Here is a 12,691-nt window from a genome sequence, read left to right as displayed (position 1 = left end):
TTTAAGTTTTCAATATTCAATAGATTAAAATATTTAAACCTCTCATTAAAACATTGTAAAAAAAACAAATAGGAAAATGTTTTTTTATATTTTGATTTATTTTGCACATAATTTGCACGTGTTAGCTAATATGTCTAATTATGCAAGCCTAGTGTCACCGAAAGGAATTGCACACATACACAAAAAGTTTCTTCGCACACGTAGCCGCGCCCCAAAGCAATGTTGCTATGTGGTCTTCTTGATGCTCAAACACAGACGATAGTGCCACGAGTCAGGGGTTTTCCAATTTTTGTAAGGAAACCAGCAGGACTTAATTTTAATTATATTTTAACATTTAAAAAGATACACTCAGGCTTTAAAGTTTATAAAAGCGTTTATTGCTAAGCAGCCCAGTAACCAATTGTCACGAGGTATTTGTAAAGGACCTATTGAAGAAAGTCTGATGCTTCTCGTTAGCCAATCCGCGTGAGCGCTGAACCTGATTGGCTCTTTTCTTTTTCAATGTCATTTTAAGAATCTCTATGTTGGTGGAGATTTAATTTACTGAATATCCGCTATATACTGTGGCATTTTTAGACTCCGAAGAGTACAATTCAGGTAAGGCAACTACATCTACACAAGAAAATATGAATCAATTAAAAATAATAATACATGAAAATAAAAGAGACGTATCAGTGATCAAAGAATTATGCGAACCTATTTACAAGCCAACAGAATCTAGGGTCTATTCTAAAGTATTTTAAAATAATATAGCTTTGAATAAAGCGCGAAACACACTGATACTCAGTCAGCTGTGATGTTGTTGTTTTAAATTCTCAAAGCTATATTATTATTAGAGAATTATGTAGAATTAAGAAGAATATATGGTGCTTATTGTAAGCACTGTAAGTTAGGGTAAGTTTCTCTAAAACGAAATTAGTAGTTACTAATTACATCTTCAACATTGTAACTAGATTACTGTACTAATTACTCTCTCTAAAAATGATTGCATTAATATTGCTAATTACTTAATATCCCATATCAACCTCGACCAGTTGACCAATACAAGGATATGCATCAAACTGCTGTTTTAATTCTTCCAAATAAATAATATTCAAGGGAAAATGTATTAATTTCATAGTAATGCATTTCACCCAACACTGATTGTAAGGCACTATATCTGGAGTATAATACTTTTTCTAGGCTATAAATATACTCATCAATTTGTTACATGGCACAAATTACTTTATTACATATAGTTAAAAATAATGATAAAACAATGTTATTGACTCTGTTTTGTGTCCACAGCAGACCCTGATAAACATGCTGCAGTGTGTTGACTTCCACCACTGCCACATTCATAGTCTGAAGAGTCATGTCCCCCCACACTGTCTCCCCAAAAACAATGAGAAAAGTAAGTTGCTTTATTATTTATGCTCAATTCAAGTTTTTTTTTTATGCATTTGTTTTGAAATATGGAAGAGGTCAAGTGATATTGACTATGATATTACAGAAAAGTTAGTTGCTATATTATTTATGCTCAATTCAAGGTTTTTTTATGCATTTGTTTTGAAATGGAAGGGGGCATATGATATTGACTGTGTGTCTGTAGAGTCAGAGAACGAGGACACTCCATTATCGAGCACACCACCACAATTCCTAAAAGCCAAGAAAATGTACACCTACTGTGGCATTAACAAGTATACAGGTTAAGTATATGTTTTTAAAGAATAAGATATTAAAGAAAGAAAAAATCTTATATTTTATTATACAAAATGGTATTTATTTTCACTTACACTATGTTTAAATTTATAAACAGTACGATTGAGTGACAAAAAGAGGGGCCCTCAGAGCAAAGACTCTGAGAGATTTATCATAAATACTGTTGAGGAGCAAGAACTCCAGCTGGTGTGTGACGGACAAAGCGATTCATCAGAGGTCCTAACTGCAGAGGACAAAGAGTCATGTTCTGTTGATGATAGCCAGCCATCACAAAGCTCCATAGACTCCAACTCCACAACTTCCTCTTACAATACAGGTGAAAAAAAATATGTTTTTAGACATCAATTAAATCCACATACTTAAACATAAATGATACCTGGGGATATTTTTTGTTATCAGGGAGTACCGAGACTGAATGTACCTGTAGTATCTGTGAAGACCAAACAAGAAGTGAGGATGGAAGCCCAGGGAGAGAGTTGTTGGATACATCTCCATCAGGGTGTGTATATTGGATATTTCATTTATATTTATGAATAGCAGAGAAATGACATCTTAAATGGACAGATCACCAAGAAATTAACAGTCAAAATTCAGAAAATTATTTGCTTACCCTCAAGTTGTTCAAAGCCAATATGTATTTCTTTGTTCTCCTGAACACAAAAGAAGATATTTTGAAGAATAGGGGTAACCAAATAGTTAATGGACCCCCTTGACTTTCATAGTATGGGGAAAAAATACTTTGGAAGTCAACGAGGCATCAACTGTAACTGACATTCTTCAAAATATCTTCTTTTGTGTTCAGCAGAAGAAAGAAATTCATACAGGTTTGGAACAACTTAAGGGTGAGTAAATTACATTTTTGGGTGAACTATCCATTTAAGATGTACCTGTGTGCAAGCTTGTAACTCGTTTTTATGTTTTACTAAATCTTCAGATCAGGAATTCTTCTTAAAGACCCCATGCTTGGAGATTTTCCAGCTGCTTGGAAAATGCATTTTCCTTTCAGCCCCACGCTGCCAAAAACATCAATACTGCCTCTGCGGCCACCCCTGTGGGAACCCGACAGCCTGATCCTCAACCCTTCTCTGCTCGCGTCTCCTTCTCAAGGTCTCAGCCGTTCTCTCCATCCCGAAGGGCGAGAAGTGCTACAAAGTAAAGATGAGCCATATAGGCCTTCACACATATTATTAGATATACATTATATATAATACTGTAGACTAGCATGTATACTATTTCTGAAATCGATGCATTAGTTGTTTTATGAATAATATACTTTGTACAATATAATGGGGGTAAAAAACTTAAATAGGCTTAGATATGGTGGCCGAGGGAGCTAAACGCACTGCAACTGTAGAAAACACAACAGCAAATTAAGAAAACATCTTTTCAGTTTTCAGTTGCTGCAAATACAAAACAACCAAATACAGAAACACGCTGCAAATACAATGCACATATGATCAGGATGTTAAAATAAACAAAAAAACTCTCCTTTCAGGTCATTGACAACACCACTGACAAGTAGACATTGAACAATAATCATGTCCCGGCCAAGTTCCTCACTTTTTGGGTTCTCCGTTAAATATTTCCATTGTGGTCTGGGCTATTTGCGGTGCGTTTCTGTATTTGGTTGCGTTGTGAGTATTTGCAGCACATATGTTGTCAAACTGATGAAGATGTTTTCTTAATTTGCTGGTGTTTTTTCTATCTGCATGTGTTCTCTTCAGTTGTTGTGTGTTGAGCTCTCTCGGCCACCGAACTTAGAGCCAAATGTGCACATTACCGACAGTGTGAAATTACAAACAAGACAGTGTTGCTGGAATGCTGACTGACCAATATTTTTTTTACCATAACAGCATTATTTGAGGACGTGTGGGTCACCCCAGAATCAACCATCTTGAATAGTCACAGTTTTCATGGCAGTTTTGCAAATGACTCGGTAAGGCCAAACTTTGTGATCCTTTGTTTCCTGTATATACAGTGGGGTCTAAAAGTCTGAGACCACAATGAAAATCTGGGGTCAGAGACCCAGCATAGCAGATTTGCTACATTTATGTAATGCAATTAAATAATACATAACTTTATATGGGTAAAAACTACACATAACAGTGTGTAGTAATGCGAAAAGGCTAACATACCCTGAAATGTTGAACATTCATAAATATGAGACCATTCTAAGTGTAGAAAAAATGCAACACTGTACATAACGGCTGAAACTTTTTAATATTGTTCTCATATATTGGTGCCTATTCAAAGAAGGGTACAAAAAATGCAGGTGTTTTTGGAGCTTGTTACAAGTTGGATATAGTTGTGTGTAAATAGTGAATTTATTTTAAATTTTAATGACTGTATCTGGTTGAAATACATCAAATAAGTTTATCAAAACTTTCATTTACTGTATCAAAAAAATAGTGATGAAATTGCAATTCTGCAATATTTTTCCAATGGTAAGTTAACCATGGGTATCCTCAAGACATGTTTAATGTTGACAAAAATAAATAAATAAATAATACATTGTGAACAAGCTTGGGTCTCTGGGGGTTAAGCAGTTTCACACAGAAAACAAGATTTTCAAATGTGTAAAATCTAGAAACGTCCCGCATGATAAAATGAAAAAATGAATAGATTAATAAAAGATTCTGCACTACAAATAAGCAACTTTGTGACATAAATCATTTGTCTTTGGACAGGCTGCAAAAACTTCACGCTGAAATTAGGATAAAATTGCACACAATTGTAATTAGAAAAATGCAATATAGAAGCATTTTTACTAGTGGAATTTTGGACCCCATTGTATGTGGGTTTAATGAGATGTTTTACAGTGAGCTCTCTATTCATAGTATCTTCTCTGTATTTCAAATTAGCAGACTTTCATGAGTGCTGGAAATGGCAACTGTCTGTCCTTGAAAAGTGAGGAAAGGAACAAAAGTTCTGAAGATGAGACCCCAGAACAGCTCATTCCTCTGAAAAGAGCAAGAAAAGAATGTTCACGCAGGCGCACTTCAAGACCAGGACGTGTCACAACGCAGCCAATCCCTAAGAAGAAATGTGTGAATGGCTTCATTATGTTCTGCCGAATGAACAGAAAATTATATATCAGGTGTGTATACTACTATTAGACCAATCGAAAATTATTTGAATATGTAATCCTTTAATGACACACAGTGTTGATATTATTGGGGAACAGATCCTATCCTGGCATCCCATCCACTACAGTCACCAAAGAGTTAGCCAATCTCTGGCACATCTTGCCCAAGAGGGAGAGACGTTTGTACTGGTAGGCTCTCTGTATTCTCCAAACTTCATACAGGTTTATCTGTTGCATTGCAATTTCATATAAACCTCTTTACATTTTAGCCTGAAAGCCTGGAGCTTCAGTCGGCAGCAGAACCGCAATGTGCGCGATCAAGAACACGAGACAGAAATGAAGGCAGAATGCTCTGTGCCCAGTCCACTGCACATGTTACTGGCCTACAGAGAAGTGTATGAAGCGGTCAAATGAAGGTCTTCACACCTCTGTTACCTGAATATGCTTGAACGGTCTAAAAAAAGGCAAGCCAAACTGATCTTTAAACTGGTCTTTAAACAACTGTGTTTTATAGTTCGATAAAGTTTTTTTTAAAGGTTAATCACTGTTGTGATTAAACAATTACATCTCATAAAATAACTTATTTATTGTGTTAAGTATATTTTTTATTGTTCTACTGTTTTTAACCATCACAGAGCATATTTACATTTTCAGCGTTTTTATATGCTGTTTTCGGCATTTTTCATTGTGACTTTACATTGTTTGATAAAGCATATTCTGACTTTTATTACTTATTTATAATAAATGACAATTGTTAAGTATCTATCTTTGTATATATATATATATATTTATATATTTATTATAATGTTTTATATCATACTGTTTTATACAGCCTTAACCTAATTATTCTCTAAGAAGCCTTAGGGGAGCTGTAATGTTTCCCAAGAGAGTTATCAACCTTATGAAAGTTGTTCTGGTTTGTACATTCTGTGCTGTTATTAAACCTGGACTGAGTTCAGCTTGTTTGGCTTTTCTGTGGCTTTCAAACTCACATAAAACCTGCATCAGAAGAACTGGAACATTGTCATTCAATGTTCATTTCTACATACCCTCTGCCCCTTAATGTGTGCGTTTATTAAATATTCTGGCTAATTTGATTAAGCTTTCAGTTACAGGATTCCTGCAGGTCTTCATTCGCCTTTACAATAATTATGGCCTTAAAAAGTTCTTAAATCAGAGCAGAAAGTCTTAGGGCCCTATTTTAAGGATCTAGGCAGATGGTCTAAAACGCAGGGCGCAAGTGCACTTAGGGACGTGTCCAAATCCACTTTTGCTAGTTTAACAACGGGGAAAATGGTCTAAAAGGAAATTTTCTGCAATTTTACAGAAAACAAGACTTCATATTCTGTCATTTTCTATCTCCAGTCAATGCATCATGATTTAAGAATCTTTAGACAATTGCACTGGAAAACAAGACAAATAGACTAAGGATCAATAAGAAAAAAAGTCTTTGTAGTATTAGTTGTAGTCTTTGCTTCCAACCCTGAATTACTCCTTCCCTTCAGGTGCTGTGTTTAAAATGTTGCTGATTTTGTGTAATTGTGCAGCTGCACTGAAGGACTCTTCTCTCAGATGCTGGTTGCTAATACGAAGCTCCAACACTTCTGCCAGTAGTCCCACCTTGTCTCTCTTCTCCTGAATCAGAGGACAAAGGAACACAACGTGCTAATGAGCCAGTTTGTCCTCTATGAGAGCACATATTTCACACCTTTCTCATTTATTCACCGCTTAATAAGCCTCACCTTCAGCAGGTCACTACTCAGTCGCCTAAGCATCCCTTCCAGGTGAGAGAGTTGGTCGGGGAAGTCAATGAATACGTCACTGCTAAAAATAACCATTCAAGTCCATTAATACTCATGCAGTGTATTATTCAAAGAAAGAACTTACTCGTCAATAGCTGTTTACTGGTTTTAGAAAGATTAGAAAAATGCTCCACTCACTCCATATCTTCTCCACTGCAATAAGCACTGGAATGGTGGATCTTGTAGGTTTCATTGGATGGTGTATCTGGCCTGCTTGATACAGGACTCATTTCTGACAAAAGGCTTGCCATCCTTTGTGCTGTAAAAATATCATAACCATGGAGTCATTCATTTGAATGCTAATACTAATAATAATAGCAGGTCATTGCATAAAATTATGAGTCACCATGGAATCAAAATATTATTTTATTTTTTTTGTGCAGGAATGATGAAGTATTTTTTATACATGATTTATCTTTTCAAATTTACATATATTTTTTAATCCATGTGGCTTTGTAACCTTTAATCAAAATAACTTCCCCTCCCTTGCAACATCATCTCATCTCTTCTCTGATGACATGTTCACTGGCGCAGGACAACAGTCGGGTTCAGGAAGTAAAAACTCATTCTAACAAAATTCATTTTCTCCATAAAGAAAATTGATTTTGAACGATAACTTACAAACCTTAGACAGACCTACTAGCTAAGAGGTTGTTAATCCATTGTCTTTACTTCTGATGAAGCTGTCAGCCCACATTATTACAGCTTATATTAACAGAATTCCTAGTGAAAAATACATTACCCATGACACTTTGCAGAAACCAACCAGAGAGTGGGGAAAAAAGCAACATGCTCCAAAATAGCTCTTTAGCTCCACCCACTCCCATGAAGCACTGTGAATGACAGTCGATTTTTCTACGTTATCAAAATGCTTAAATGTTTGTGTGTGTATGTATGTATATATATATATATATATATATATATATGCATATTTTGCAATAAACTTGTAAATTATTCGTTTTATATTTCTCCATCATTTTTAATTAGATTATGTTGTTCACAGTGCTTCATGGGATAGTAGTTCTTTCCGTCACTAAAACCGTTAAGAACACAGTCTTGTACCTTTGCCTTTTTGTCGGATTTTCAAAAACTTTTTTGCTTCAAATCAAAGTTTGTGATTCACCTCGTAGCTGATTGGCTTGGTTCATAGCTTATGACTCTTTAACAAAGACTATTTTAAAATGAAAGAAGAAAAAAAACGTCGGCAACCAGCTCCGCTGAAAAAGGGCGCGGGCACTGTTGCACTCTTTAGCAAACCACAACGATCCAACCCAGACAGCAACAGTGTCGGCCCAGATCCGGGCCGCATCTGGTACATGTGGATTCCACGCGTACCAGATGTGGGCTGGATCTGGGCGACACAATGTTGCAGTGTGGGAACCATCTAATCAATTACAGATGGACAAAATCAAGTCTGCTTCGACAAGCCGTTTCATGCGGATATACGTCACAATACTCTGTATGAAACTTCTTGTTTACTGAACTGTTGGATTGAAGTAATATCACAAATTAATATAAATATCACTTGAAGGAAACTTACTTCACACATCCACTAATGGCACTGGGTTTAGTCAAAAAAGTTAATACTGAGGAAAGCTTTAGAATTATTTGTTTGCACATGACACATTTGATATTTTATATCTGATGCAATGGCATTTATACATTTATAAGTGTCAAAAACGTTTGGGACCAGTGTATGTTGAACAATCTCAACTCAACATATTCATTTATACTTCGATACTTACTCTCATACTCTTGGGCTGCTTGAACTAGACTATTCCAGTCAAGATCACAGGCTGTGCTTGGCAGGGGCATGAGTTGAGGATTAGGATGTTGGTCTCTGTCCCAAAGGTCAGATTCAGTCTGCTCAGGCAATTCCCCACATTCTAGGACAAGACAACCACTGAACGCTATTCTATACAATAAAGATCCTTCAAAAATCTCTTCAAGACAAGGTAATACTAGTTGAAGAGCAATTGATAAAACCAATGGAATATATTCAAACCGCAACAGTACAATAAATATTATTTTAATCTTGCCTGTTTGACGTGTTTGCAGGTGGAAATGGACAGGTGTGAGCATGGGAGTCTCTGGGTATGATCGCTGAGCAGGACCGAATAGCAACGGACTGTCGCATGAACTTCTGCAAAGCCCTGCCTCAGTTTGTTGAGGTGATGACTAGAAACAGGCAGAAAACACATTGCAACATCACATGCCAATGCTCAGCAGAACAATACCTGCTTTTTCCACATTATTGTCCTAGGCTGTCTGGTTGTTTTAAGTCATACTACTGAATGTGAGCCGAATACATCACGTACTGCATCACCCTGAGCGCTGTCCTCTGTGTCATCCGTGTCATCCATCACAATGAGTTTTTTCAAGTCCTCCACCACTGTGCTCTTGCGAACGGGTCGCGGGGAACTTGTTGCTCGCAGTGATGCGATCATTCGAGGCTTACCAAACACATTCTTTGAGTTCACATCCACCTGACTGAGAAATAAATGTTAGGCCAATTTTCTATTAAAATTCAGATAATTACTTATTATTGATTCTTTTTGTTTTGTGGCCGACACTTTACAATAAGGTTTATCATTAGTCAAAGAATTAGGTCCAATTTTTTTTTTACAGCATTAATTAATTAAGAGATAATCCACACCTTGGACATTAAATATTGACCTGAGTTGAAATGTACCTGTTATTTTATCATTTTAACTGTGTATATTAAATCTTCCATACAACGTCTAAAAAAGACAAATAAGGGGCTATTCACACAGAATGTGTTTTTGCATTCCACTACACAGCATTTTCTTTGTTGTTTTTTCTGTGTAAACACGCACTATGTGGACATTTTTGACTATTGCGCTTGCATAGTTTGCAGTCTCACATGTAATGGAAAGATTTGGTTTTCATAGATCTGCAGTAGATATTACAAAGTAATGTGAGTCACATGTTTCTATGTGACTGGGACGGGAGATATATGTATGTTTGTACATCTGAAATGCAGGAGCGAGACACTTCGGGAACAGCTGGGTATAGGGACCTCTGCCTTCTGAATGCACACTGTGCCATCATGTTGATTTAAGCCAGTCAGTGATGCTCCATCTTACATACTAGCGTACAACTACCTTGAACTGATTTAAATACTCAGAAGGCAGTGATTTGGTTCGTTTTTGGCAAGCAAAGCAGACATTTTAAACAAAATGAGTTTTTAATCTTTTCAAAAAACTGAAAGATTCTTTTTAAGTAAGGCCATGGCATAGCACTACGCAGAGGAACCGACTACTTACCTTTTGCCATCAACTTATCAGTGTTCAAAAAATCCTCCACTGACTTTCAAAGCTGCTACATATAATGACTTTGGAGGACCTTGGTAGAAATGTGGAGTGAAAAGTATGATATTTATCTTTCAAATGTAGTGAAGTTAAAGTCATCCGTTTCCAGATAAAATAATACTCAAGTAAAGTACAGATCCTCAAAAAGTGAACTAATTTGTGACTGTCCACCTCTGGTTGTCACAAACGACATGTAAGCGTAATAATTGCTACACTACTATACAATACTATAAGCTATTGTTATGATAATGGTACATACAAAAATATTAAGTATATCCCATAAAGATTTCAGTTTACCTTTTAATATGGTTGTGGTCACCGTTTCTGACACCACCGGTTTCCCTATGCAGTGTGTACTCGTACAGTATCTTCTTTTGTTTTGGGCTGCATTCAGGTTGAGTCTGGCTGGCTTGAAGTTGACACCGGTCAGGGTCACCTTGAGATGGTTTAATGCCAGTATCAACACCCTTATGACTTGCCTTTTCCAGTTTTGGACAAAACGTTGCAGGCTGGTCTTCTCTAGACTGTCGTCCAGGGAAGAGATGTAGTGTGTTAATAGAATAATAATCCTTGGTAGAAGTATCCTCAGTGAATGAATTCTGGCTCTGCCTCCACGCAAGTTGGTCATTTCTGGGAGGTTTTATATTGGGTTGCTGCAGATTGAACAAAATGCAGTCCTGGTTCTTGATGAGATGGTCCTGTCTTAGCTGGAGTTGGCTGAAGTGCTCTTTGCCGGGTTGATTTGAGGTTGGTGAAGATTGAGAAACCACAGCTCTCATCAAAGGAGGCTTTTTCACCAAGGAAGTTTTAACCTCTTGCGGTTTGGAAAACAAAGGGCTGGCAAAAATAAAACAAAAGGACCACAATCACACACATATTGTAGAAACATAAAAACAAAGAATGAGGTAAGCGGTGCATACATTGCAAAATGACTGCAAGCATAAAGAGAGAGCCATTTTAAAAATGTAAAAGTCATTTCATTCTATTTCGAATGTCCTTTTTGTCTCTGTGACATTGTTCATTTACAGCAATACAGAAAATCAGACTCAGAACTCTAGTGACAGATGGTGACTGGAAGGTGTAGACTGAATTTACGGTCAGGGAACAACTCTATACAATGTGCCGGAATGTCCCACTTTTTACTGACTGTCCCACCCCTCCCCCGTGGGATCTCATGGGTGGAAGCTGGGAAGGAGGGGTCTGGAGGCGCAAGAATATTACAAGTATTGAATCAATAGTTGTGTCCTTTGCTTAAAGAAAAAAACATTGTGTGCCATCATAGGAATTCATACTGGTTTAATCTTGCCTTTTAATCAGTAATTGTATAAAACATTATATAATCATTAATTTTGACAAGATTTATGCATCCCACCTGAGTTTGAGAACAGAAGTTTTGGAGCATGGTCGAGGCAACGTGAGAGCACAGAACTCCTTCAAGTTGTTTGTGGAAGCAGATCCTTTTAAATAATTTTTTGTGGACTGTGCAGCTTCCCAGTGCTTTGATCGTTGGATTTTTGGACTGTAGAAGCCCGGTTGTGCCAGCGGGTGCAGCATACGACTGTTTCTGAGGGCCTCAGCATTGTTCTTGGCATCTTTACCATTCAACCAGAAGTCATTAGCATAGGGTGAAAAAGCACTTGATTCTCTATTTGGCTGGAGAAAATGCGCCTACGAAACAAAAAAAACTATTTGTTAATGATACATTGCATTAAAAAAATGGTCCAAATGAACTGATTTGTTACTTATCTTTCAAGTGCTGTATCCTTTGATTGCCAAGATTCAAAAGTAATGGTAAACAGTAATAAAGTTATATCACTCACACATTTTTCAAGTAGGCCATCATTACTTAATAAAATTCTAATTTTATGGAAAATTTACTTCATCCCAAAACATGTGACATAACAAAACATATAACAAAAACATAACATAACAAAAAACATAACATATAACATAAAACATCACATAACATATAACAAAAAACATAACATAACATAAAAACACAACATAAAACAAAAAATATAAAATACCAAAAACGTAACATAACATAACATAACACAACATAACTACATATAACATAAAACAAAAAGATATAACAAAAAACAACATAAAACAAAAAAAACATTATATAACTAAATAAAAACATAAAACAAAAAAACCTAACATAAAATAACAAACACATAACATAACAAAAAACATACTTAACATAACAAAAACATAACATATGTTATATGTTATGTTATTTGTTGTGTTGTTTTTTGTTATATGTTATAATTTTTTTTGTTACATGTTATAAAATATAACATAACATAAAAAAACATCACATCACATAAAACATAGAATTCAAACTCACTCTTGGCAAGCTGTTGTAAGTGGCTTTCTGCTGGTCCTGCAGACAATCCCTCTGGCCTCTTCTTTCCCTGCCAAGCAATGAGCGAGTGGCTGTTACCATATGCCATTCTCCTTCTGAAATATATGATGAAATTGCAGAGGCAATTTGCCCTAAGTGAAATTAAATACTGACTGAATCTTATCACAAATAAAAGCACTCAGAACCTGCTTTCAAACCTGTATTGTCTTTAGTTCTGGAGCGGTTTAATCTTGTGAACTCCACTTGCTCACTTGAAGGCCAATCTAAGCTGTTTTGCATGGGTGAACGATCATAGGAACTGAAAAAGATGAGGTCATTTTCACCAGGTCAAATTGTAATGATTATCAAATATGGTGAAATATTACATCTCACCTCACAAGGCTGGTATGCCTGAACTCAGAAC

The 12,691-nt window shown here is 36.2% G+C and overlaps 2 protein-coding genes across 5 annotated transcripts; one reads left to right on the top strand and one right to left on the bottom strand.

Annotated features, from left to right (window-relative positions):
- Positions 1 to 488: 488 nt before the first annotated feature.
- Positions 489 to 5,744, top strand: meiosin (meiosis initiator). Of its 4 annotated transcripts, none has more exons than XM_077233018.1 (10): positions 489 to 597; positions 1,288 to 1,393; positions 1,592 to 1,687; positions 1,799 to 2,017; positions 2,101 to 2,200; positions 2,636 to 2,853; positions 3,555 to 3,637; positions 4,566 to 4,798; positions 4,886 to 4,975; positions 5,056 to 5,744. In XM_077233018.1, exons 2-10 carry the CDS (start codon positions 1,303 to 1,305, stop codon positions 5,198 to 5,200), a joined length of 1,275 nt encoding a protein of 424 aa, XP_077089133.1. In that variant the 5' UTR covers positions 489 to 597; positions 1,288 to 1,302; the 3' UTR covers positions 5,201 to 5,744. The 4 variants fall into 4 exon arrangements, with proteins under 4 accessions (XP_077089133.1, XP_077089136.1, XP_077089135.1 ...); XM_077233021.1 differs by having other exon boundaries at positions 1,561 to 1,687; XM_077233020.1 differs by having other exon boundaries at positions 492 to 597; positions 1,291 to 1,393.
- A 478-nt stretch (positions 5,745 to 6,222) lies between these two features.
- On the bottom strand, positions 6,223 to 12,551 carry LOC143740893 (uncharacterized). The gene is made up of 10 exons (XM_077233015.1): positions 12,486 to 12,551; positions 12,271 to 12,383; positions 11,293 to 11,588; positions 10,218 to 10,757; positions 8,907 to 9,078; positions 8,628 to 8,766; positions 8,334 to 8,474; positions 6,727 to 6,847; positions 6,529 to 6,607; positions 6,223 to 6,421 (listed from the first exon to the last, which is right to left on the bottom strand). Exons 2-10 carry the CDS (start codon positions 12,367 to 12,369, stop codon positions 6,275 to 6,277), a joined length of 1,734 nt encoding a protein of 577 aa, XP_077089130.1. The 5' UTR covers positions 12,370 to 12,383; positions 12,486 to 12,551; the 3' UTR covers positions 6,223 to 6,274.
- Positions 12,552 to 12,691: the final 140 nt, after the last annotated feature.

This window comes from Siphateles boraxobius, unplaced genomic scaffold, assembly GCF_051911475.1.
Source record: "Siphateles boraxobius isolate OS27281-9 unplaced genomic scaffold, OSU_SipBor_1 18, whole genome shotgun sequence".
Lineage (NCBI taxonomy): Eukaryota > Metazoa > Chordata > Actinopteri > Cypriniformes > Leuciscidae > Siphateles > Siphateles boraxobius.
Note: the sequence above shows the minus strand (reverse complement) of the source record. Positions and strands in the feature narration are given on the sequence as shown.

Bases quoted from the DNA above. Each gene is read 5' to 3' on its own strand.
- meiosin (XM_077233018.1), top strand. From the start codon at position 1,303: ATGCTGCAGTGTGTTGACTTCCACCACTGCCACATTCATAGTCTGAAG. The intron at 2,201-2,635 runs GTGTGTATATTG...CTAAATCTTCAG, and splicing joins TTGGATACATCTCCATCAGG to ATCAGGAATTCTTCTTAAAG. The intron at 3,638-4,565 runs GTAAGGCCAAAC...TCAAATTAGCAG, and splicing joins GCAGTTTTGCAAATGACTCG to ACTTTCATGAGTGCTGGAAA.
- LOC143740893 (XM_077233015.1), bottom strand. From the start codon at position 12,369: ATGGTAACAGCCACTCGCTCATTGCTTGGCAGGGAAAGAAGAGGCCAG. The intron at 6,608-6,726 runs GTGAGTGGAGCA...TATTTTTAGCAG, and splicing joins TGCAGTGGAGAAGATATGGA to TGACGTATTCATTGACTTCC. The intron at 6,422-6,528 runs GTGAGGCTTATT...CCTCTGATTCAG, and splicing joins TGAGTAGTGACCTGCTGAAG to GAGAAGAGAGACAAGGTGGG.